Genomic DNA, 23,043 nt, shown 5'->3' with positions numbered 1-23,043 from the left:
ACTAAAGTGAAAGAAAAATTATCCACTACAGCATAGTTAGGAGGAGTGTTCAGGATCTCTGACATTCAGACTTTTTACACCTTATTTTTGAGGACGATGGATGAGGTTTCCTATTTTATCATTTGCATGGTTTGGTAAATACCTTGATGCTCTTGAGTTTTATCTATCTTTAAATAAACAGAGCTATCTATTTCTATTATGATAGATATTCTGATATCTTGCATGCACCTTTCTCCTTGTAGTGATTAGTAGTCAACACATATTTTCAGTTTTTTGCATCCAATGTGGGTTGGAATTATGTTCTTGACTCTTATCTGCAATGCATTGTGAGATTAATGCAATCCACATAATTTTAGGACAGGTTGTACCTTAAATATTTCCTATGACAAAGGCACAGCCAATGGTTCTTCAAGAGGTTTAGTTTGGAGCACCATTTCTCTACATGCCATGCACTACTGGTCATCAATGGCAACCCCCTTGGGTAGGCCATGAGGTAACAGCAGGTATAGTAAAGTTTTCAGGTAGAAAGTGTCGACCAACCTATTGCTTGTTAAAGCATGATCACACATTATCGATCACAAAGGCTACAGAGTACAGAAAAAAATTAAGACATTTTGGAGACCAGATAACTGGTGCAATGAAAAGGGGAATTCAAACCACAGCTCAGCTGTCAGAGTTCAATGGCTCATGGAAGATTTAGCAATCCAGATGTCAGGCTTTCTCAAAACCCTGCTGGTTGCCCCTGCACTATGACTCGTGCAGGACTGAACCAAAAATAACTGGGATGAACACTCCAAAGTGTACTGAAGTAAGGAACCCTAACAAGCATTGAGTGAATCCTGTTAATTACAAAAACGAACTAGAAGATCGGAGAAACAAATACTTTTCCTTCCACCTCTTTGGGAAAGGCGTAATCCATCTAACACACTGGCTGTTTGACCTATTGGTATCTAAAACATTTTTTTTAAACCTCGGGATATGAATTGGTAAAGTAGTGAAGTAACAGAAGAACGGTGAGCCGAAACTTATATTAATACTAACACCAACAACAATACTAATACTAATAACCAATAATTTTAATACAAAACCTTCCTGCTATTGCTACAGGCAGGGTTTCCAGAAAGCTGAACTTCCCCTTGTTGCTGCTAGTGTTGCCCTAATCCCTAATAGTCCCATCTAAATTGTTTTTCATACTGTGATATATTCGGATACCCAAATATATATGAATTGGCTTCCCACCTTGTTTCACATTGCCTTCCTAGGGGAACATCCCCAAATCGTTTTGCTTTTTAGTCCTCCTAGTCTTCTACTCTCTTTTCGTGATCCTAGAACTCAGGGCATATTCCCTCTGTACTGCAGTGGAAAGGTACGAGCACCCTCCCTACACAGATTAGGAGCGGGGTGCTTGTGTGATTGGGTTTTAAGTCCCGTACCTGGGAGTGCCCTATGAAAAGGTACACCATATATCCAGGGCGGGTATGGCATTGGCGAGTAGGGGGACGTGGCACTGAACATGCCCCGCAAGACTTTCCTGCCTAGTAGGTCTCCTACTCAGGTTGGCGTCTCCCCAGGTGAATCAACCCGGAGGGGGCCTCCCCAACCGCCAGAGCGGCCCTAGGGGACATCCTGAGGGGTGAAGCTCAAGGTAAGAGTGTAGCTGGGTGTGGGGCCTGAGCCTGACCTCAGCCCGAACAAGGTACATCCCCTAGGTGGAGGTCAGTTCCATTCCATGAGACACCTCCTGAGGTTGCAGTGGCCCCTTTAAGGGCGTAGAGCTGGAGCCCTTACACACTGGTGGTGCAGTGTGGAAGTGTGCACACCCATCCTACCTCTCGTAGGAAGCGGTGCTTAGCTGAGGGGGTGAAACGGACTGTCTGCCTGTCTTGAGAAGTGGTGGACTGGAGACCAGGCTGCCACTGGAAGCCGGTGTGTGTGCGGGTTCTCGTGTGGAGTCGCAAGGCCCTGGGCCCTTTCCCCCTGTACTGCAGTCTGAAAATGTGGGCAACCTTTCGACACGTTAGGAATTGCTGCAGACATGATGTTTGTAAACGTAGGGTGGGCCTGCCTTTGCAGCCTGGGTGCGCATTTACATCGCTGCTGTGGTTTACCTATGTGCCTGACCAGCTATTGCACGTACAGGAGGTCTGGGAGAGCGCCCTTTTGTGCAGACTCCAGCTGGCCTGTAGCAAAACGGTCAAGCCGGAGGGGTGTCTTTCCCTGACACTCGTCTGGAAGGTGAAGGGTTGTGCAGGCACTCATGGGTGTCCGCTGCCCAGGTAGTACAGAAGACGGATGAGGGTTCCCCTACAGAGGAGGCTTGCTCTTCCCTTAAGTTAGCATGGGGAAGGGGTCACCTGTATTTCAAGTTGCAATAATGGATTGCAGTGGCGCAGCCTTGTGACTTTTCCTATCAATGGATTCATAAGGCCATGCCTGTTCCAATGCTAACTGACAGCTATGTTGTGTGGAAATGCCACATATGGAAAGTGGACATTGCTATGCATCAAACTCTTAGTGTGCCATGGAGTTTGGCGCCGGTCAACATCGGAGGCCAGGGGAGCACATCTGGGCATTCCCCAGCAACAGCCATAAACCATTGGGCATGCAATTCAGTTAGCCAACCTCTGCCATTTTTGGGCCTGGTGGAATATATGGGGGCAGAGAATCTGACACTTGGCCTCTGGGGCCAGATCATGGCCCCCATAAAGATAGAGATCTGCATTCATGGCCTCATGGCAGACGGGATGGAAAATTGAAGAGTCATCTGTAGTTCAAAGGAATACCCTTTGAACCTCTCTTCATCTTCAAAGGTCCATTAGGGTATAACTACCCAGTGCCACCCCATCGAGGGGAGAAAAACGCTTGTAGGGACGCAGGACTGGAGAACCTGGACTGCGTGGTGCACATTGCCAGAGGACTCTGTTGTGCACGTGAAGGATAAGTGCCTGTGGAAAGGACAGCGTGCTTTCCTGAAAATGGGCTGGCCTGAGACGACTACCTGTCGACATGTGGCACCCTGAAGTGGGCTCCCAAGGACCAGTTGGTTGGTCTCCTGTTCTCTCAGAGGTCTCAGTGACATCAAAAATCTCCTACCAGGGGCCCACACTAACTACTGGTGGAGAGCGGTGCCCTCTAAGTGCCCACATTGCTAGCTAGAAGCTGGAAAGCGTAGTGTGAGCCTGAAACCACAGAATCATGCCTGGAGACAGGAGTGCCCAGTGCGGAGCTCAAAACGTTTCCCACATCTATGGCAAAGTGGTTCCTGGACTGCAGAAACCCCGGCTTCCATAAGCATCTTGTTGGTGGCGAAAGGATTACTTGGTTGAAGGATTCAAAGTGACTTGCTTCGTTGACTCTGCCGCATTTCTCTTATGCGCCACGCAGACTGTCTGTTCATAGGGTGCTGTGTCCAATTCACAGGTTGCGACCCTCAGATAGTCTCATTCTACCTTGTGAGGCACTGCAGAAATTGTACCTGTGTGTGTATCCCCGGAATGGTCTGGTGGAACCGACATCAAGGGTTTACCAGACATAGTGCCTCATTTCCAAGGAGGTATGGAATTGAAACTCTACTTCGTGTAACCTGAAGCGCTAGTGCAATTCATCTCGTTGTGTGATAGACCCTGTGCCCAGATTGCTGAAGCACCACTTAGATCAATGTGTACCAAACAGGGTGCCTCCTCAAGACAAGAGTCTCCCTTGTGTTTTGTTCACATTCACTGCTTGTTCCCTCACCTGCCCCATCACTGAGGACGAACTGCCAACTCTCTCCATCTGCCCTTTCCGAAGACTCCAAGGCACCAGGTAGGAGTTAGAGGAATCGAAAAGGCTGGAGGGACACTTCCGAGAAGGTTCGGGAGCAGGTCAAGAGACTGCATGACCCCCCCGTGCTTTGCAGAACTTGGCTGGTGACAAAAGGTCCTGGTGGACCCCTATTTGCAACAACTTATTGCTTTTGCGCGCTAAAGAGGTGCCAAGACCCCTTTGTTTACATCTAAGGTCCAGGTGGACCCCTATTTGCAACAACTTATTGCTTTTGCGTGCTAAAGAGGTGCCAAGACCCCCTTTGTTTACATCTAACTCTTGTTTATGCTTACTGTCTATCCCCCACCTGCTTTGCGGGGACCCAGGTGCGGTGTGACCTCAGCCATGAGTGCTCTTGTGTCCGGAGGAAGGGGCTGGTAAACTTCCATCCAGGGTGTTTGGGACAATGGGGGTGAATAAGAGGGTGGCAGGAGTCTTGGAGCCATGGGGTCTGCAGCGTGTTATCTACTGACCTGCTTGGTATCCGTGGCACAGCATTAGGGTGACTGGTGCGTTTGAGAGTGAAAGTGCCCATACAATGATGATTATGGGCATATATTTTGGCTTCTACCAGAACTATTCTTTCTAATCTTATACTTACCATCACATCTCGCCAATATTCACTAGTGCTCTGGTGAACTGAAATGTTACCCCTAGGAGAATCCGCACCAATGAGCCCCCAGCGTATGCTTAGTAGCATATGTAATAAAGTTGTCTCTGCCACCTTTCATACAGGGTCACTCCTTCCTCAAGTGTGATGAGTTTCCTGGAGGAAAGCAATTTGAATTCCCTATCTCTTAAGATATGTCTGTATTTTGTACCTTTTGGTGGGATTATTCATCCCTCTAACATTCGAGGTGATAGTCTTAAACTGAGTGATATTATTCATTGGCATTTTATTAGCAATGTGTGTGGGACTACTGCACTTACATCTGCTCCAAACAAGCCTTTGTCCTTCCTGGAAATTCAGATTTGTTGATCCCACCTCCCTTTCTGTAGTTCATTTTTGTCAATCCAATCTAGATTTGTATATCGAACCCACAACTCCCTTTTCCCAGGACTTGGAGGCAACAGCCTCCTATCAATTACCAGCATCTTAGTATAGTATGATTACCTTACCTAGTTCTGCTGGGAATGCTATTAAGGTGTGGGTGTTCCCTTATGCTGACTGTCTCTGCCATTTGCTCCTAAGCTTTCAGTGTCATGCGCACTTTTGACGATAAATAACAAGGTCATTTTTATGGTCCAATGTAACTGTTGTCTTGTAGTTCACTTTTGCTTCCAGGTCTTGTATTAGATCAGGTCGTCTGCTAGTCTTCTGGGGGTAAGGGTGAAAGGATAAGGTGCCTCTGGTGGAGCAGTGGAAGGATAAGGAGCCACTCTTCTCGAGCTGATACCTCTATCTGACTTCATCTGCAGCATGCATTCTTCATGGTCCACTGCTGTAGGCAGTTTGTCCCAGGTACTTTTCACTTCCTGATCTGCTCACCCCAGTACCGCTGTCTTCTGTGACTCACTTTCCCTCAATTCAGCTTTCTCTTGTCTTCCTCTGGTGTTTCAGGCATCTCTCCCATGCCATAGTGATCAGACTGCTCTTCCCTTCTCAAATGAAATGAGTTGCTTACTCATTCTTTCTAAAGCCACTGTTCTCAATGCTAACAGTTTCAGGTGCTATTTTGTTTTTCGACACTGATTTCTTTGTCAGAACTAGTCTCGCCACTTGCCACATATGTTGGATTCAGTGCTTCTTCTCTTCCTCTCACAGGGTTATACTTCTCAGCCCTACTGTGGTCTTCCCCCAAACTGTTTGTCTCTTACCTCCATTTTTCTGCTGAAATTCATTTTTGCACTGACTTGTGCTCGCTCACCTAAACATGGTTAATTTGGTTTGCACATGATTGCCTTAAGTCCCTTGTAGAGTGATAGATATCTAGTAAGTACGAAGACAAGCGACAACTAGGTAAATCCACTTCTTGTATCCGACCCGTGCTCTATCGTGTTTGGCCCTATTTTTCAACTTTGACCCAGTCTCACGCTCTGATGTTTTAGGTGCTAGTTCTTACCAAACACTTCAAAAATTATTAACTCTGGTGCTACGGATTGGATTTTTGTCATTTTGGTGTCTATTTATCAAAATGTATTTGGTTTCTAAATTGGTGTGGGCTTTTCTTTGTAAGCCCTGGTCAAGCAACAGCCACAGTCAACCAACAACCCAATTTCTCACACACGATAATTTAAGTTCTGGGTTCTTGATATGCTTCTCTGCCTCAGGACTGATGTTGCTTGGGAAGGAGGTTGGCAAATGAGATGCCAGATGTCACGAGCTCCAATACCCACCCCCAACACCTGCACAGCGCTGTCACCATTTGTAAAGAAGTCTATGACAAACTAAATCCAGCAAACTTTTTGAAACATTCAATTAGTCAGTGTGTTTCGTAAAGGCTTACATTTATCACCATAACATCCAACCTGAATTTGCATGTGTAGAGGTGACCGCAACACAAGCTGCCCCTCAAATGCGATCAGTTGTATATTCCTAAACACTGTCCTTCGGGAAGACTACTCTATTAAGGCATGCATGCAGGCAGCGACTAAAGCTGGTATCATATAGTGTCACAATTGTAGACCCCATGTTCTATCATCAAGGGAGGTTAATTGCCAACATCAATGGTAGAAAGAGCTTACTGGGGAATTATGTCCTCAGGAAAATATACGCCACTTTTTGGCCTTCCTCAGAATATGTTTTAATTAACAACATGGAAAACAAATTTCCTACTACAATTACTGTGATTTTCTATAGTTAAAGCAACGTACTATTTCAGAAAAATCATATGAAACAATCCACATCTACCCTTGTTATAACTCAACCATAGCCATACTTACTGTCTCAGGGCTTCCATTCCAGGTGGCAAATTGCACCCTATGTAAACTCCATTTATTAAACTGTACTCCAGTAAGGCACTGAAACAAGGATCCTATAAAAAGAAGACATTTGGCAGTTTACAAACCTGATCTTTTTCACTTGAGTTGTCACAAATGTATAATGAAATAAAGCATACTAGTTTACTGTGAGGTGTACTCGAGTACACCTTTAAACAGGGTCCATGGTACATTTTACATTGAATCCAATTTGTGGGCCCGGAGCGTGTATATATTCATGAATGTGCAGAAACCCCTTTCCGGAATTCAGAAGAGAGTCCCAGTGATTCTGAATACAGACTGTTCATTTATCGTCATTCATCCTAGGCATCAACCATTCTGGACCTTTTGGTCTTGTTGTGTGAAGTGGAAGCGGGAAAGGCCAAGTCCAAGTGAGAATCAAATATAAGAGAACGTATGCCCCAAATACTGCACACTGCTGTATTATTCATACTCATTACCTGAGCCTGTAGAGGGGGGATGGGAAGTCTAATGTAAAAAAAACACATTAATATCATGTTGACACATTTAGGAGAATTACAGTGGCCTGTATCTATCTTATTGGACAAATGTCATGTAATCCTAGAAGGGTCTATAAGAATTAGTTACTTACCTGTAATCCTAGTTCTCATGCAGGGGTATACTCATCAAAGTCATAATCTATGAATAATCCCTGCCTATGTGCGGGATCCCGGAGCATATAGAAAATACATATAAATATATATGTATATATATATGTGAAAACATATTTGCAGCCTAGAACATTTCCAATCTGGCAAAACTGCTGCAAAATTACATGAATTAGCATACACACAGTAATACTCTCCCAACCCCTAAGGAAGAAAGAGAGCAGTAAACATTTGCATACAACAATGCTTTATTGCCATAGGAAAACCTGTAGTTGCAGGCATTTGCCAGTAGGCTGCAGTAGAGTATAAAGAAACTACGAAAAACTGACACCTTGCCTTTAAGGCATTAGAGTAGGGGTACCGTGCCTTTAAGAACTGAAGGCGACCCCCTGCTCCCATGATGCACCACAGGTGGCAGTTGGGTCAGTTCTTTTTGCAGGTGCATGACACCTGAGTAAATCCATTGAAAAAACTTTTCATAACTTTATGATCATGCTCGTCCGGGGAGGTGGGCGGGAGTATACCCCTGGATGAGAAGAACAAGTTACTTACCTTCGGTAACGATATATCTGTAAGAAACAGTAGTTAGTATTAGATTCCTTACCTTAGAATATCCCCAGGCGTCAGTCTGGATCCGGAAACTTTTGCGTAGCAGTACCCCTGCGCGTCGGTAGGCGTCGTCTGCAGGCGTCCCCTGCGGCTCCGCGTCGTCGGCGTCGTGCGCCGTGATGACGTCGCTGGAGTATATAGACGCCGCCTCCGCGCGCTGACGTCAGTTCTTTGCACACAGCTTTTCCGCGCCAGAACACGCAGAGCCATGTGAGAACTAACACTGGTGCCATTTGAAACTAGGGCCCTGAAAGGGATGTCCTCAACCCTAGGTATCAGTTCGCAGAACGGGGAGGATGGGTGGGGCGGTAAGGAATCTAATACTAACTACTGTTTCTTACAGATATATCGTTACCGAAGGTAAGTAACTTGTTCATCTGAAAGAAACAGGTTAGTATTAGATTCCTTACCTTAGAATAGATACCCCAGCAATACCAACCCCGGTGGTGGGTCTGCGAACCAATACAACCTACACCAGAAAGTCCTGGAGGACCGAACGGCCAAAGAAGCCATCCCTCCGGACTTGACTGTCCAGGCAGTAGTGCCTCGCAAAGGTGTGCAGCGAGGCCCACGTGGCCGCCTGGCAAATGTCCTGCAAAGGGACTCCCCGGCCCAGGGCAGTAGTAGCCGCCGTGGCCCGAGTGGAATGGGCCCTCAGCCCAACAGGAGGCTCCTTCCGAGCCAAAGAGTAGCATGCTTTGATGCACAGGACGACCCACCGAGAGATGGTCCGCTTCTGTACCGCCCTTCCCTTCTTCTCACCCACGTAGCCAACAAACAGTTGGTCATCCACCCGGAACTGGCGTGTGCGATCCATGTAAAATGAAAGCGCACGTTTTGGGTCCAGACGATGGAGCCGCTCTTCATCCTTTGAAGGATGCGGAGGCGGGAAGAAGGAGGGCAAGGTGATGGACTGCCCAATGTGAAAAGCAGAGACTACCTTGGGCAGGAAAGAAGGTCTAGTCCGAAGAACCACCTTATCAGGATGAACAGACAAGAAAGGAGGTTGAACAGAAAGAGCCTGGAGCTCACTCACTCTCCTGGCAGAGGTGATAGCCACCAGGAAGGCCGTCTTTAAAGTGAGAAGACGGAGAGGACAGGAATGAAGAGGCTCAAAGGGAGCGCACATCAGGAAAGTCAGAACCAGGTTCAAGTCCCACTGAGGCATCACGAACGGAGTTGGGGGATACATGTGCGTGATGCCCTTCAAGAATCGTAACACAATAGGGGACTTGAATAAAGATGGCTGATCAGGTAGCCTCAAGAAGGCGGAAAGGGCAGAAAGATAGCCCTTGATAGTGCCCAGAGCAGAGCCCTGCTGGGCAAGGGAAAGGAGGAAGAGGAGAACCTCAGACAGAGGGGCAGATAGGGGATCCACAGCCTTTGCTGTGCACCATGCCACAAATCTGTTCCACCGGCAGGCGTATACCGACTTTGTGGAGGGACGCCTGGCTGCCAGAATTACATCACAGACTTCAGGAGGCAAGTCAAATGGCCTCAACTGCCGCCGCTCAATCTCCAAGCATGGAGGTGGAGACTGGACAGGTTCGGGTGGAGGACCGTCCCCTGCTGCTGCGACAGAAGGTCCTCCTGAAGGGGCAGGCGGATCGAGGGACCGACTGTCATGCTGAGTAGCTCGGGATACCAGTATCTTCGAGCCCAGTCCGGGGCCACAAGGATAACTTGGGCCCGGTCGCGCCTGATCTTCTTCAGCACTCGGGGCAGAAGTGGTATAGGCGGAAAGGCGTACAACAGACCGCAACTCCACTCGCGCCGAAAGGCGTCGCCGAGCGAGTGCCGTCTTGGAAACTCCAACGCGCAGAACTGATGACATGGCGCGTTCTCTTCTGTGGCGAATAGATCTAACCAAGGCTCTCCCCATTGCTGAAAGAGGCCTCTCGCCACGTCCGAGTTCAGACGCCATTCGTGATCCACCGAGCACCGACGGCTGAGTTCGTCCGCCCTGGCGTTCAGAGAACCTGCCAGGTGTTGAACCGTCAGAGTCACGCCCTGACGTTCCAGCCATTGCCAGAGACGCAGAGCCTCCTGGCAAAGGGTCCACGACCCCACACCGCCCTGTTTGTTGCAGTACCACATGGCGGTGGTGTTGTCCGTGAACACCTGCACTACACTCCCGTTGACAAAGGGGAGGAATGCCTTCAGTGCTAGGCGAATCGCCCGCAGCTCCAACAGGTTGATATGGAGCCGGGACTCCGCCGGAGACCAGATGCCTCTGATCTCCGCCTCTCCCAAGTGGCCACCCCAGCCCTGGAGGGACGCGTCCGTCACAACCACATGCTCCGGTTGGGGAAGGGAGAGGGATCTGCCTCTGACCCAATCGCGGTCCGTAAGCCACCACTGCCACTGTCTCGCAGTGCCCTCCGAGATCAGGACATGGTCGGATAGGTTGCCCTGATGCTGGGCCCACTGAAACTTCAGGTCCCACTGCAGAGCCCGCATCCGCCACCTGGCGTGATGCACCAGTAGGATGCAGGAGGCCATCAGCCCCAGAAGCCGCAGCGTCAACCTGACCGAAACCCGGAATAACGGCTGAAAGATGGGAATCAGAGCCTGAATATCCCGGACCCGCCGTTCCGGGGGATAAACCCGAAACTGCGCCGAGTCGAGAACCGCTCCGATGAAAAGGAGCTTTTGAGAGGGACACAGGTGTGATTTCGGCACATTGATGGAAAACCCCAGCTCGTGCAGGAGGTCTGCCGTCATCTGAAGGTGGTGGACGACTGTCTGGGGCGAGCCCGCCTTCAACAACCAGTCGTCGAGGTAGGGGAAGACTGAAACCCCTAACCGGCGCAGATGAGCTGCGACCACCGCCATCACTTTCGTGAACACCCGTGGGGCGCTGGTAAGGCCGAATGGGAGCACGATAAACTGAAAGTGCTCCTGGCCTACCGTGAACCGCAGGTAACGCCGGTGGGCCGGCAGGACGGGGATGTGAAAATACGCATCCTGCAAGTCCAACGCTACCATCCAGTCTTGAGGGTCTAGAGCAGCCAAGACCTGAGCCAAAGTCAACATCTTGAACTTCTCCTTCCGGAGGAAGCCGTTGACGTTCCGTAGGTCCAAGATAGGACGGAGGCCTCCTTTGTCCTCCTTGGGCACCAGAAAGTAGTGGGAGTAGCAACCACACCCTACTTCTGGCCCAGGAACGCGCTCGATGGCCCCCTTGGCCAAGAGGGCCGTAACTTCCTCCTGCAGAAGTGTCAAGTGGTCCCCCGACACACGGTGGTTCTGCGGTGGCATGGCTGGAGGAGTGGACTCGAAGGGGAGGGCGTAGCCCCTTCGAACGAGCTGCAGCACCCACCTGTCCGATGTTATCGCGCGCCAGCGGGAGTGGTGATGGCGAACCCTGCCACCCACTGGCGTCACGTGAGCCCGAAAGCTCGGACTAGGAAGGCTTGGATGCAGCAGCAGAGGGAGGCGTGGACTGACCTCGCCGCTGGCCTCTACCGCCACCACGGCGGAAACCACGGCCGCCACCGCGCTGGGGAGCGTTCTGCGGCGCGTGGCTGGCAGCACGTGTGGGACCGCCCCTCCCTTGGCCACGAAAGGGGCGAAACGAACCCGTCTGCTGGCGCTGGGTCGAAAGACCCAAGGACTTGGCCGTGACCCTGGAGTCCTTGAAGCGCTCCAGCGCGTGGTCCGCTTTGTCACCAAACAGGCGACTGCCATCAAATGGCATGTCCATGAGTGTATTTTGGACGTCTGGCGAGAAGTTGGCAGATCTCAGCCAAGCATGGCGACGAATCGCCACCGTCGTGGACATAGCCCGTCCCAGCGAGTCGGTCGTGTCCAGACCACAACGGATCGAGTACCGCGCCGCATCCCGGCCTTCAACCAAGGCCCGGGTGAGCTTGTCCCGCACTTCCTGGGGGCATTGCGGCAAACACTCCTCGACCGTATCCCACAGGGAGTGGGTGTAGCGGCCCAAGAGGCACGCGGTATTACAAGACCGCAGTCCAGCGCTCAAAGAGGAAAAGACCTTTTTACCAAATTGGTCATACCGCTTTGATTCCCGATCGGGCGGAGCCGACGGGAACGCGGACTGTGAAGTGGAGGCCTGGATCACCAGACTCTCCGGGGAGGGATGGGTGGATAGGAAGGCAGGGTCGTCCGAGCACGGACGGTGACGCCTGGCAACGTTCCGGTCAACCGGTGCACCGGAAGCGGGCCTGGACCAGGTGCCCAAAAGGACATCCGTCAGGGCCTCATTAAACGGCAGCAGAGGCTCCTGGGGGCATGACTGCGGTTTAAACACTTCGGTCAGAATGTTCGGCTTGACCTTCGCGACAGGGAGCTCAAGGCTCAAGGCCTTGGCAGCCCTCATCAGGACCACCGAATAGGCAGCACCTGCCTCAGACGCCACAGGGGTTGGGGAGACAAACCCAGGGTTGGGCGACTCGTCCAGACCACTGGCATCACCCAGATCACCTACCCAGTCCACATCATACTGGCAGGCACGGGATAAAGGGTCCTCAGACCCCTCCCAACCCTCTCCATACTCGTCCTCATCGCCGTATTCTGGATCGACGATATAGACCTCGGGGTCAATGGGCCCCATCGGCGCCGGATCCGGCGTCGGACGACGCCGGTCCGACTCCGCGTCAGGAGTCAGAGGGGGGATGGGGGTGGCGCCGCGTGGCGTCGGCGCCGGGGACCCGACGCCGGCCGGAACCGACGGCGGAGTCGCTGCACCGCGCGGAGGCGGTACCACGGGTTGGCCCAAAGGAACCGACGCCGGAGAGGCCGGTAGACCAGCCGGCGACGAACCTGAGGGGCCCAGCGGCGCCGGGGCCGGAGCCACCGGCGGCGTCGAGGCAGGAGCACCCGAACCGCTCGGGCCCCCAGACGGGACCGACGGGCCCGCAGGCGCCGTAGGCCCCGCCGGAGGAGACCTCGCCCTCATAGCTATGAGGAAGGCCTCGATCTCCTCACGCGACGCGCCTTCCCCAGGGACCGACGGGTATGGGGCAGACAGCGTCGGCGACCCACGCGGGCCCGCGTGGGTGGGGCCACCTGAGCCCCCGGCCGCATCACGCGGGCGTCGGGGGGAGTCGGGGGTACGATGACGACGCCCCGACTTCTTACGCTTACCTGACGAACCGGAGGAATGGTGGCGACTCCCGGAGCGCTCATGGCGGCTCCGCGATCGTTCCTTCGACCGCTCCCTCGACCTCCGACCGGACCGGGACCGCTCTCGACGCGGGGCCGACACACGGAGCTCGAGAAGCTTGCGGGACCGCTCCCGCCTAGCTTTACCAGTCAAGGCCCGACAGTCGACGCAGGACTCCACGTCGTGGTCCACGCCCAGACACCGGAGGCAGAGTCGATGGTGGTCGGTGACCGACATCAGGCGGTCGCACTCGTCGCAACCCTTGAAACCGGGCATCCTACCGGCACCGTAGAAGATTAAGTAGTTTAACAAGAAACTTGGTCAAAAGACCGGAGTACTGCTCTTCGGATCTGCGCTAACTGGCGCGGAAAAAAGAAGAACTGACGTCAGCGCGCGGAGGCGGCGTCTATATACTCCAGCGACGTCATCACGGCGCACGACGCCGACGACGCGGAGCCGCAGGGGACGCCTGCAGACGACCCCTACCGACGCGCAGGGGTACTGCTACGCAAAAGTTTCCGGATCCAGACTGACGCCTGGGGATATTCTAAGGTAAGGAATCTAATACTAACCTGTTTCTTTCAGATCTAGGATTACAGGTAAGTAACTAATCCTTCTCATCCGGGGATACTCATCAATAGTCATAATCTATGAATAGATTAGCAAGCTCATACCCAAAGTCTCGCGGACGAGCAAACAAGTACTCATAGAGACATGAATAAACTTCACATTTTACATACAATTATGTAATTACATTTCTCAAAGAGGCCTGTCCCACTTGGGCATCGGCCTGTGTATCTGAATCTAGGCAATAATGGCGGGTAAAGGTATGCACCGAACGCCATGTAGCTGCACTGCAAATTTCAGAGATTGGAACATTACGAAGGAGAGCCGTAGTAGAAGCTTTCCCTCTAGTGGAGTGTGCATGAGGTCTACCCTGTAAAGCCTTGTTAGCTAATTGGTAAGACAGAGCTATACAGGAAACTATCCAGCGTGAAATGGATCTTTTCGAGGCTGACAGACCAGTATTAGTGGTTCCATAATTAACAAAAAGCCGGTCAGACTTCCTAAGTGGAAGGGTTTTAACCAGGTAAAATTTCAGAACCCTCCGGAGTTCTAGAGAGTGTAAAGACCTCTCCGGGGGAGTGGTAGGTTGAGGAAAAAAGGTAGGCAGGGTGATAGACTGGTTGATATGAAAGTCTGAGACTACCTTAGGCAGAAAACCTGGGTGTGTCCTCAGTACCACCCTCTTCGTGTGAAACACTGTGTAAGGTTCCTTACAACACAGGGCCTGAATTTCACTAACCTACGGGCAGAGGTAATCGCCACTAAAAAAGCGGCTTTCCAGGTCAAGTGCTGCAAAGAAGCCTTGTGTATAGGCTCGAAAGGAGCACCCATCAGCTTAGTAAGTACGATGTTAAGCTCCCTGGGAGGGGAGGGGGACCTCACTGGTGGAAAAACTTTCTTAAGCCCCTCTAAGAAATCTTTAACCACAGGCATAATGAAGAATAATGTCTGAGAAGGTGACTTCCTATAGGCTGTGATTGCCACTAAGTGAACCCTGATGGAGGGGTACTTGAGGCCTGACTTTGCTAAATGCAACATATAGGGTGGAATCACCTGCTCTTGACCGTGGATAGGGTCAAGAGAGTTGCCAAGACACCATATGCAGAATCTCTTCCACTTGAAAGCATATGACCTCCTAATGGAGGGTCTCTTGGCTTCTTTGAGAATGTTCATGCAGTCTGCTGGAAGGTCTAGGTGTCCATATTGGATGACCTCAGGAGCCATGCCGTCAAGCGAAAGGAAGGAAGGTTGGGGTGAAACACCTTCCCCTGGTCCTTGGTCAACAAGTCTGGACAGGAAGGAAGTCGCCGGTGCGGGACTTCCGACACTTGGAGGAGATCTGGGTACCACCACAAGCGTGGCCACTCTGGCACTATCAGGATCATCCTGGTATTGGTCCTGTAGAATTTCTGAATCACCGCCAGGATCAGAGGCAGGGGAGGAAAGGCGTACAGCAATGTCTGCGACTAGCTGATCAAAAGAGCATTCCCCCGTGAGCCCTGTTGGGGGAACCTGGGCACAAAGACAGGGCATTTTGCGTTTGCCGAGTCTGCGAACAGGTCTATGTCTGGCACGCCCCATTGCTGAAATACCTCCTGTGCGACTTCTTCGTTGAGCACCCAATCGTGCGCTTCTACGAAGTCTCTGCTTAGGCAGTCCGCTTGGGTATTTTGGATACCTGGTAGATGAACTGCCATGATGGATAGACCTCTTGCCAGGAGCCAGTGCCAGATGGCTTCGCTTCCAGGGATAAGACTCTTGACCTGGTGCCTCCCTGCTTGTTCAGATACAACATAGTTGTTTTGTTGTCCGTCTGAACTTGGATGTAGTTGGTGCCCAGAGAAGGATAAAGAGATTTGAGCGCCAGATGAATTGCTCAAAGCTCTAGGAAGTTGATGTGGTAGCTTTGCTCTACTTCGGACCAGAGACCTTGGGCCTGAAGCTGGTCCATATGAGCGCCCTTGAAGAGAGGCATCTGTAACCACTGACTGAGATGGAAGAGGGCGATGGAATAGAACTCTCTGGAGGAGATTGGAATGTTTCATCCACCATCTGCTTGAGTCTCTGGCACCTTGTTGAAGAGAAACACGGTCCTCCTAGTGACCTGACCACTGAGACCATTGGTCCTCAAGAGCCTGCTGCAGAGGCCTCATGTGAAGGCGTGCATTGGGCACGATGTAGATGCACGAGGCCATCGACCCCAGGAGAGAGGACACTTGCCTGGCTGTGGGATTGTGATTGTCCAGTAGAAGACAACACTTCAGGAACATTGATGACAACCTCTCCTCCGAAGGACACACGCTTGCCTGCAGGGAGTCCAGGGAAGCGCCCAGGTAATGAATCCATTGGGAAGGGTTGAGTACTAGTCAAGTCAAGTCATAACATTTATATAGCGCACTACATACCCAGAGGGTTTCAAGGCGCTTAGGAAGGGGAGGTGGATTATTTGTCAAATATCCACGTTTTAAGCTGCTTTCTGAACGCTAGGTGATTCTGGGTGAGGCGAAGGTAAGTGGGGAGTGAATTCCATGTTTTGGCAGCCAGGTATGAGAAGGATCTGCCTCCCATGGTGGTCTTGTTGATGCGAGGTACAGTGGCGAAGGCTTGGCTGGAAGAGCGAAGTTGGCGGGAGGGGGAGTAGAAGGACAGTCAAGAGTTGAGGCAATCTGGTCCGATGTCGTAGAGTGATTTGTGTGCGTGGGTAAGCAGTCGGAAAGTAATCCTCTTATTGACGGGTAGCCAGTGGAGGTCTTTAAGGTGACCAGAGATGTGTTCGTTGCGTGGGATGTCTAATATGAGCCTGGCTGAGGCGTTTTGGATTCGTTGTAGTTTCTTCTGGAGTTTAGCGGTGGTACCTGCGTAGAGGGTGTTTCCGTAGTCCAGTCGGCTCGTGACTAGAGCGTGGGTGACTGTTTTCCTTGTTTCGGAGGGGATCCAGCGAAATGTTTTTCTGAGCATGCGAAGAATGTTAAAGCAGGAAGAGGATACGGCGCTGACTTGTCTGTTCATTGAGAGTGAAGAATCCAGGATGACGCCAAGGTTCCGTGCGTGGTCTGTCGGGATGGGTGCATTCCCGAGGGCTTTCGGCCACCAGGAATCGTCCCATGCAGAGGGGGATTTACCTAAGATGAGGACTTCTGTTTTGTCTGAGTTCAGTTTCAGACGGCTTTGTTTCATCCATTCGGAGACTTCTTTCATTCCTTCATGTAGGTTAGTTTTGGCGGTGCTGGGGTCCTTGGTAAGAGATAGGATCAGTTGAGTGTCATCCGCGTAAGAGATGATGTTGAGGTTGTGTTGGCGGGCGATGGCCGCGAGGGGGCTCATGTATACGTTGAAGAGGGTGGGACTGAGTGAGGATCCTTGTGGTACGCCGCAGATGATTTCAGAGGCCTCGGACTTGAATGGTGGGAGGCGGACTCTCTGGGTTCTTCCGGTGAGGAACGAGGTGATCCATTCCAGTGCCTTTCCTTGGATTCCGATGTTTCTGAGGCGTTGTAAAAGGGTGCTGTGGCAGACTGTGTCGAAGGCTGCAGAGAGGTCGAGGAGGATGAGGGCGACTGTGTCTCCATTGTCCAGTAGAGTTCGAATGTCGTCTGCTGCTGCGATGAGTGCGGTCTCAGTGCTGTGTTTGGCTCGGAAGCCAGATTGTGAGGGGTCGAGTGATTTGTTGGCTTCGAGGAAGGCGGAGAGCTGGTTGTTGACAGCTTTCTCGATGACTTTGGCCGGGAATGGAAGAAGTGAGATGGGGCGGTAGTTTTTGAGTTCGGTGGGGTCTGCTGTTGGTTTTTTCAGAAGGGCGGTGAGTTCAGCGTGTTTCCAGTCTTCTGGGAAGGTAGCGGAGTTGAAGGAGCAGTTGATGACGTCTCGGAGGTGCGGAGCTATGACGGAGTCTGCTTTGTTGAAGATGTGGTGGGGGCATGGGTCTGTGGGGGATCCAGAGTGGATGGAGTTCATCAGGCGGATGGTGTCCTCAGTGGAGATTGGGTTCCAGGCGTTAAGGGTGTTAACGGGGGGAAGATGGTCAGCTGATGGTAGGGTGGGTTGCCTTCCGGGTTGGTTGTCAAAGCTGTTGTGGATGTCAGCAATCTTGTTGTGGAAAAAAGAGGCTAGGGAATCGCAGAGGGTTTGAGAGGGGGTGATGTCGTTGGAGTTGGCCGAGGGGTTGGAAAATTCCTTGACGATGTTGAAAAGTTCCTTGCTGTTGTGGGCGTTGTTGTCAAGTCGATCTTTGAATGCTGTTTTCTTGGCTTTTCGGATCAGTTGGTGGTGAGTACGTGTGAGAAGTTGGCCTGATGTGCAGTGCTCACTATTCTAGTGATCACTATATATCAGTCCAAACAACCCTTATTGATGATTGGTTGTAAGTCAACCTTATAGACCAGCTATCCTAGTAGCATGGATACGAGCAGTCTAAGGCTAAGACTCTAGAGGGCGTGTTAAGCCAGCTGTTTTACCATCACATTACCCCTTGAACACCCAGTGAAAGGACACCACACAAGTTGTTATGAAAATAAACAGTGTATTTATTTATAACAAGACTACCCTGGCTCTTTATGAGACAGGGAGCTAAGCACACAACAAAACTCTTACGAAAATACTTAAGTTAGCACGTTATACACAAATGCCCGAGGGGCACGAAAAACCATATACTTTAAAAGTGGAATGCGAATTACTAGCAGGTAAGTAACAGTTCTAATAGGCTTTGGGATCGCTAGGACTGGACTAGGGAATCGTTAGATTACTACTAGGAGGCCCAGGGGACTCGGGTGCAGAGTGTGCACTCTCACGCGGGATGCGGGACAAAGTCTATGGAAGCTAGAATTCACAAAGTTAGTGTTCACGGGCGAACCCGACCTGGTAGGGAGAAAACGACAGTGGATCCTGACCCTTGGATAGTGAGGCTATGCTGGGACACCGGAGTGCCGAAGTTACCTAGCCCAGGGGCTGCAGCTGCATAGGTCTGAAAAGACGTCGGGGATCTCGTTGCCGGACCAGGAGCCTGGAAGGAAGAAGTTGCTGGCAGGCGACCAGTGAAGAAAAGTTCGATGGATCCAAGCCTGGATCAAGGAAGAAGAAACCTGAAAGCAGAGGGGACCAAGTTCTTGAATCACTAGCCAGTGATTAAGTGGGCACCAGGATGGCACCGGGCGAAGTCACCGCAGTCAGGTGAGTGGGCGCTGCTGGGCTCTGCAGTCTCTCGGACCAGGAGGCGTTGTCGGCGACCAGGATGGAGGTGCGAGCTGTCCCACGAAGGTTGAAGTCGTCGGCGTCGAAGTTACCCAGGAGTGGGCAACAAGCCTTGGCTAATTCAAGCCCACGCGGTGGACTCAAAATGGCGTCTTGAGTGGACCAGGAGGGTCCGGGGTGCTCCTCTTCTGGAAGGGAGCAAGGGCCAGTCTGGAGCAACCAGACCAGCAGCAGAAATGTCGTCGGGCGTCGTCAGGAAGGCCACAAGCCAACGGGCTAGTAGCCAAACAACGCGGTGAGCAGCGGAAAGCAGAAGGGCCCCACGCAGATCGTGGAGATGCTGGGGGGCTGCACTTCGGAGCTGGAGCTGCTCAGAGTCGGGGCTTCTCGGACCCCAAAGCACTCACCAGTAGATTACTCGGCGGGCTTGCTGGAAAGAAGTCGTGCAGTCTTGCAGATAGCCGGTCCCTTGAGGTCTCGTCGCACCCACGGTTCTCAGCTGGGCTGTAGAGGTGGGTAGAGGTCAGAGGTGCCAGGGAAGCCGGTTCTCGTCGAGCTGGGCAGTCGGATTCCGGAGGAAGGACTTACAGCAGACCGCAGGGTTCTTAGATGGTGCCTGCGGATGCAGGGTGACTACTCCTTAGTCACAAGGGAGAAATCTTAGGAAGAAGTCTTGAGTTCCTTTCGCAGAAAGTAGTTTCAGGATTCAAAGATGATCTGATTTGGAAGGGGGCCAGTCTCTACCTTTATCCTGTAAAAAGGGGCTGGCACGCGACTAAGTCCTGCCCTATGGGTGGGACTAGGAGGGGGGTGGTTACACCCACTTCCTTGGCGGGCTTTTCCCCAGCACAGGGTCTGGAGTGACCCTGGAACTGGTTCCAGCCAGCCTATGCACAGTGAGCACCGGGGTGCCACGTGCAGTCACCTTCCTCTAAAGCCCTGCCTACCTACAATACACAAAACCCTGTCTGGGACGGTGCTGGCACCGCCCCTGGCAGGAAACCCTTTGTCCTTATCTCCTGCTCTGGGAGGACTCCCAGCAGCAGGAGGGCAGACTTGTGTCTCGGTGGCAGCATCCATTTTGTGGATGCTAAGGCTCTGTCTGACTTTTAACCGGGTTATAGGTTACATTCATGTCGTGTCCCTCTAGAAGGGTGGAATGCTAACCCCGTCGCCAGAATTGGCGAGGGGTTAGTATTCCAATTCGTATGACACCTTACTCGACATGTTTTGATAAAGCGATACCAGAGTTGGCATATAACCGCGAGGATTATAATGCACTTAAGAGTATATGGTATGCGATATCATGGAAACGGCTAAGGGATGGATCCCGAAAGCCGCAGACAGGCTCAGCTCATGCCAGAGCACCATCTCACACGATTCCCAGCACTCTGCCTTCAGGATTGTTAAGGCCTGCCATAGGAGTGACTGATAGGAGATCTGTGTGTCCATTTAGGGTTAGATATAGGTATACTATATCTAAAGCAAAGGGTGAGTACACCACCTTGCCCCAGCTGTCGTGCAGCCAGTTGTGTCAGTTTTAGTTAGTCAATCCAGGGGTGGCACAATACATGCTTCAGCCCCTGGGAGACTTCTGGGTGCACCTCAGCCCTGGGTACAGGGACTTGGAGAGGGCCCAGTGCCAATTCAGTACCTGAGTACAATTTGGATAGAGAGAACAGCTAGGCTGTGGGTCTGATTAGCAGGCCCACAGCCAGGGAAAGTCGTAAACCAGTGCAGCAAAAAGCAAAAATCTGGGTGATCATAGGATTGCAGACCCTACTCTCCTACAGTACGGATGGCGCTTTTGAAGGCGTCCTTGTTGCTGGTGGATGGGTCTTTTTTCCAGGCCTTTTCAAGGGAGCGGCACAGTTTCTTGGATTTCTTGAGGTCGTCGTTGAACCATGAGGCCTTCTTGAAGCCAAGTTTGTGTTGACGTTTTTTCAGTGGTGCTAAGGTGTCGGCGGTGTTGGATAACCAAAGGGTGAGGTTGGAGGCGGCTTCGTTGGCGTTAGAAGAGAGGGCTGGGGAGGATTGAAGGAGTGATGTGGAGATCTGCTCTGTGGTGATTTTGTTCCAGTTTCTTTGCAGAGTTGGTTGGGGGTGGTTGATGGGTTTCGGCTTGTTGTAGGTGAAGTGAACGCAGCTGTGGTCAGTCCAGAGGAGATCCGTAGTGTGGCTGAAGGAGACATGGTTGCTGGAGGTGAAGATGGGGTCGAGAGTGTGACCTGCGATGTGGGTGGGGGAAGTGACCAGTTGTTTAAGTCCGAGGTTGGCGAGGTTGTCCAAGAGGGTGGCGGTGTTGCGGTCGTTGATCTTTTCAAGGTGGAAGTTGAGGTCTCCCAGAAGGATGTAGTCTTTGGAGGGGAGCGCGTGTGGGGTGATGAAGTCCGTGATGTCTTCACTGAATTTTGCGCGTGGTCCAGGTGGTCTGTAGAGGAGGGTGCCTCTGAGTGTGGTTTTGGGGTCGATGTGGATCTGGAAGTGAAGGTGTTCGGAGTTGGCGAGGTTGGCATCAGAGCTGGTTGAGATGCGGATTGTTTTCTTATGGACGATAGCGATTCCACCTCCTGTATGGTCGGTGCGGTCCTTGCGTGTGATCTTATAGTCATCAGGGATAGCGATGGCGATGTCAGGGGCGGAGGAAGCGTTCATCCATGTTTCCGTTAGGAAGGCGACGTCAGGAGAGATGGTGTCTAGTAGGTTCCAAAGGTCAATGGCGTGCCTGTGGACCGAGCGGGTGTTGAGAAGGATGCATTCTAGGTGGTTGGGGTCGGGAATCTGTGGTGTGGTGGTAGCGGAGATGTTGTCGGTGCCGCTAAATTTGCAGGAGAAGCAGGAGAACGGTCCATGGGTGCGTCCAGGAGCGGCTTGGACGCAGTTGGGGGCGCGACCGGGGTCAAGGGCTAGGAGGGTGGCAGCATCGTAGGTAACGCGGGGGGGCTGGGCAGCGCGAGGGGCAGGGGGTCTGGCGCTAGGCGCGGTCCAGGCGCGGACGGGCGTAGACGGGCTTACCTTTGGCGCACCTTCGGCGTGTCCGAAGCGCGTGGACGCTGCGCGTGGAGGCATTGGCCATAAATGGAGGGTGGAGGGGGCGGAGCGTGGGAGGGTCAGCAGCTGGGAGGCGGTAGCGGGGAGGAGGGGCGGGGAAAACAACAACAGCAAACAAGATGGAGGTCAGAGGGGAGGCGAGGCAGGGGCAGTAGGTCGCCAGCGAAAATAAATCCAATAATGCACGTTGCTGCCAGGTGGGCCAATACAGTTAAACGCAGTGCAGGGCGGGCGGCGCTATAGTCACAAGCGCTGAGAGCTATGACATTAAACAAAACACTGCGCAAATTTGTGAAATGCAGGCGAGCCGATTTTAAACACGGCGCTATTTAGTCTAATGCAGGCGATACCACTGAGATAAAGAATGCAGGCGATACCGTGAAGTTGAATTCAGCAGTGCGATCCCCAGGAAGATAGCAGCAGTACAGGGAGAGGAGCAAGGAGGGAGCAACCGGTCAGGAGCGAGTCCGGGCGGTCACTGACTTTTTGAAGTTGACCTGCAACCCCAATGAGTTCATCAGGTTGAGACAGAACGAAAGATGGGTCTGAAGCAGAGCTGGAGTGGAGCTTTTCAGCAGCCAATCGTCTAGATAGGGATAGCCACCACCGCCATGCACTTGGAGAATGTCCGTGGCACAGATTTGAGGCCAAACGGAAGCACTCGATACTGGTAGTGATGGTGTCCTATCTGAAACCTGAGAAACTTTTGGTGCTTTACTGCGACAGGTATGTGAAAGCGTCCTGCAGGTCGATGGCACACATCCAGTCTCCCTGATGAAGATGCGGGAAGATCTAGTGCAGGGCTAGCATGCGGAATTTTTCTCTTTTATGAATCTGTTCAGTAGTCGTAGGTCTAGAATGGGCCTGTATTCTTTGACTACTCCTCTTTTTTGGACAAGAAAATAGCGGGAGTAGACTCCTTGATTTCTCTGCATGGAAGGAACCTCCTCTATGGCCTTCTTCTTGAGGAGGACAGAGACTTCGTCCGGCAGCAGTTGACTGTGGAATCGGGGAAGGTGCTTTATTTGAGGGAAGACTTGCGGAGGGGGGACTTGAACCTCAGCAAGTAACCATGCTGCACAATACTCAGCACCCATCTGTCCTTTGTTACGGATCTCCACTCTTCCAGATGATGAGAAACACTCC

At 51.8% G+C, this 23,043-nt stretch overlaps 1 protein-coding gene across 2 annotated transcripts in view; it reads right to left on the bottom strand.

Moving 5' to 3' along the window:
* MOV10L1 (Mov10 like RNA helicase 1) overlaps nt 1–23,043 on the bottom strand; it is a 1,293,514-nt gene that overhangs the window by 84,444 nt on the left and 1,186,027 nt on the right. For both annotated transcript variants that reach the window (XM_078678939.1, XM_078678944.1), the window contains one exon: nt 6,688–6,779. In XM_078678939.1, coding sequence (XP_078535065.1) covers nt 6,688–6,779 — 92 coding nt within the window. The remainder of the gene's footprint in view (nt 1–6,687; nt 6,780–23,043) is intronic.

This window comes from Lissotriton helveticus, chromosome 1_1 (assembly GCF_964261635.1).
Source record: "Lissotriton helveticus chromosome 1_1, aLisHel1.1, whole genome shotgun sequence".
Classification (NCBI taxonomy): Eukaryota; Metazoa; Chordata; class Amphibia; order Caudata; family Salamandridae; genus Lissotriton; species Lissotriton helveticus.
This window is presented reverse-complemented; position numbering and strand designations above follow the sequence as displayed.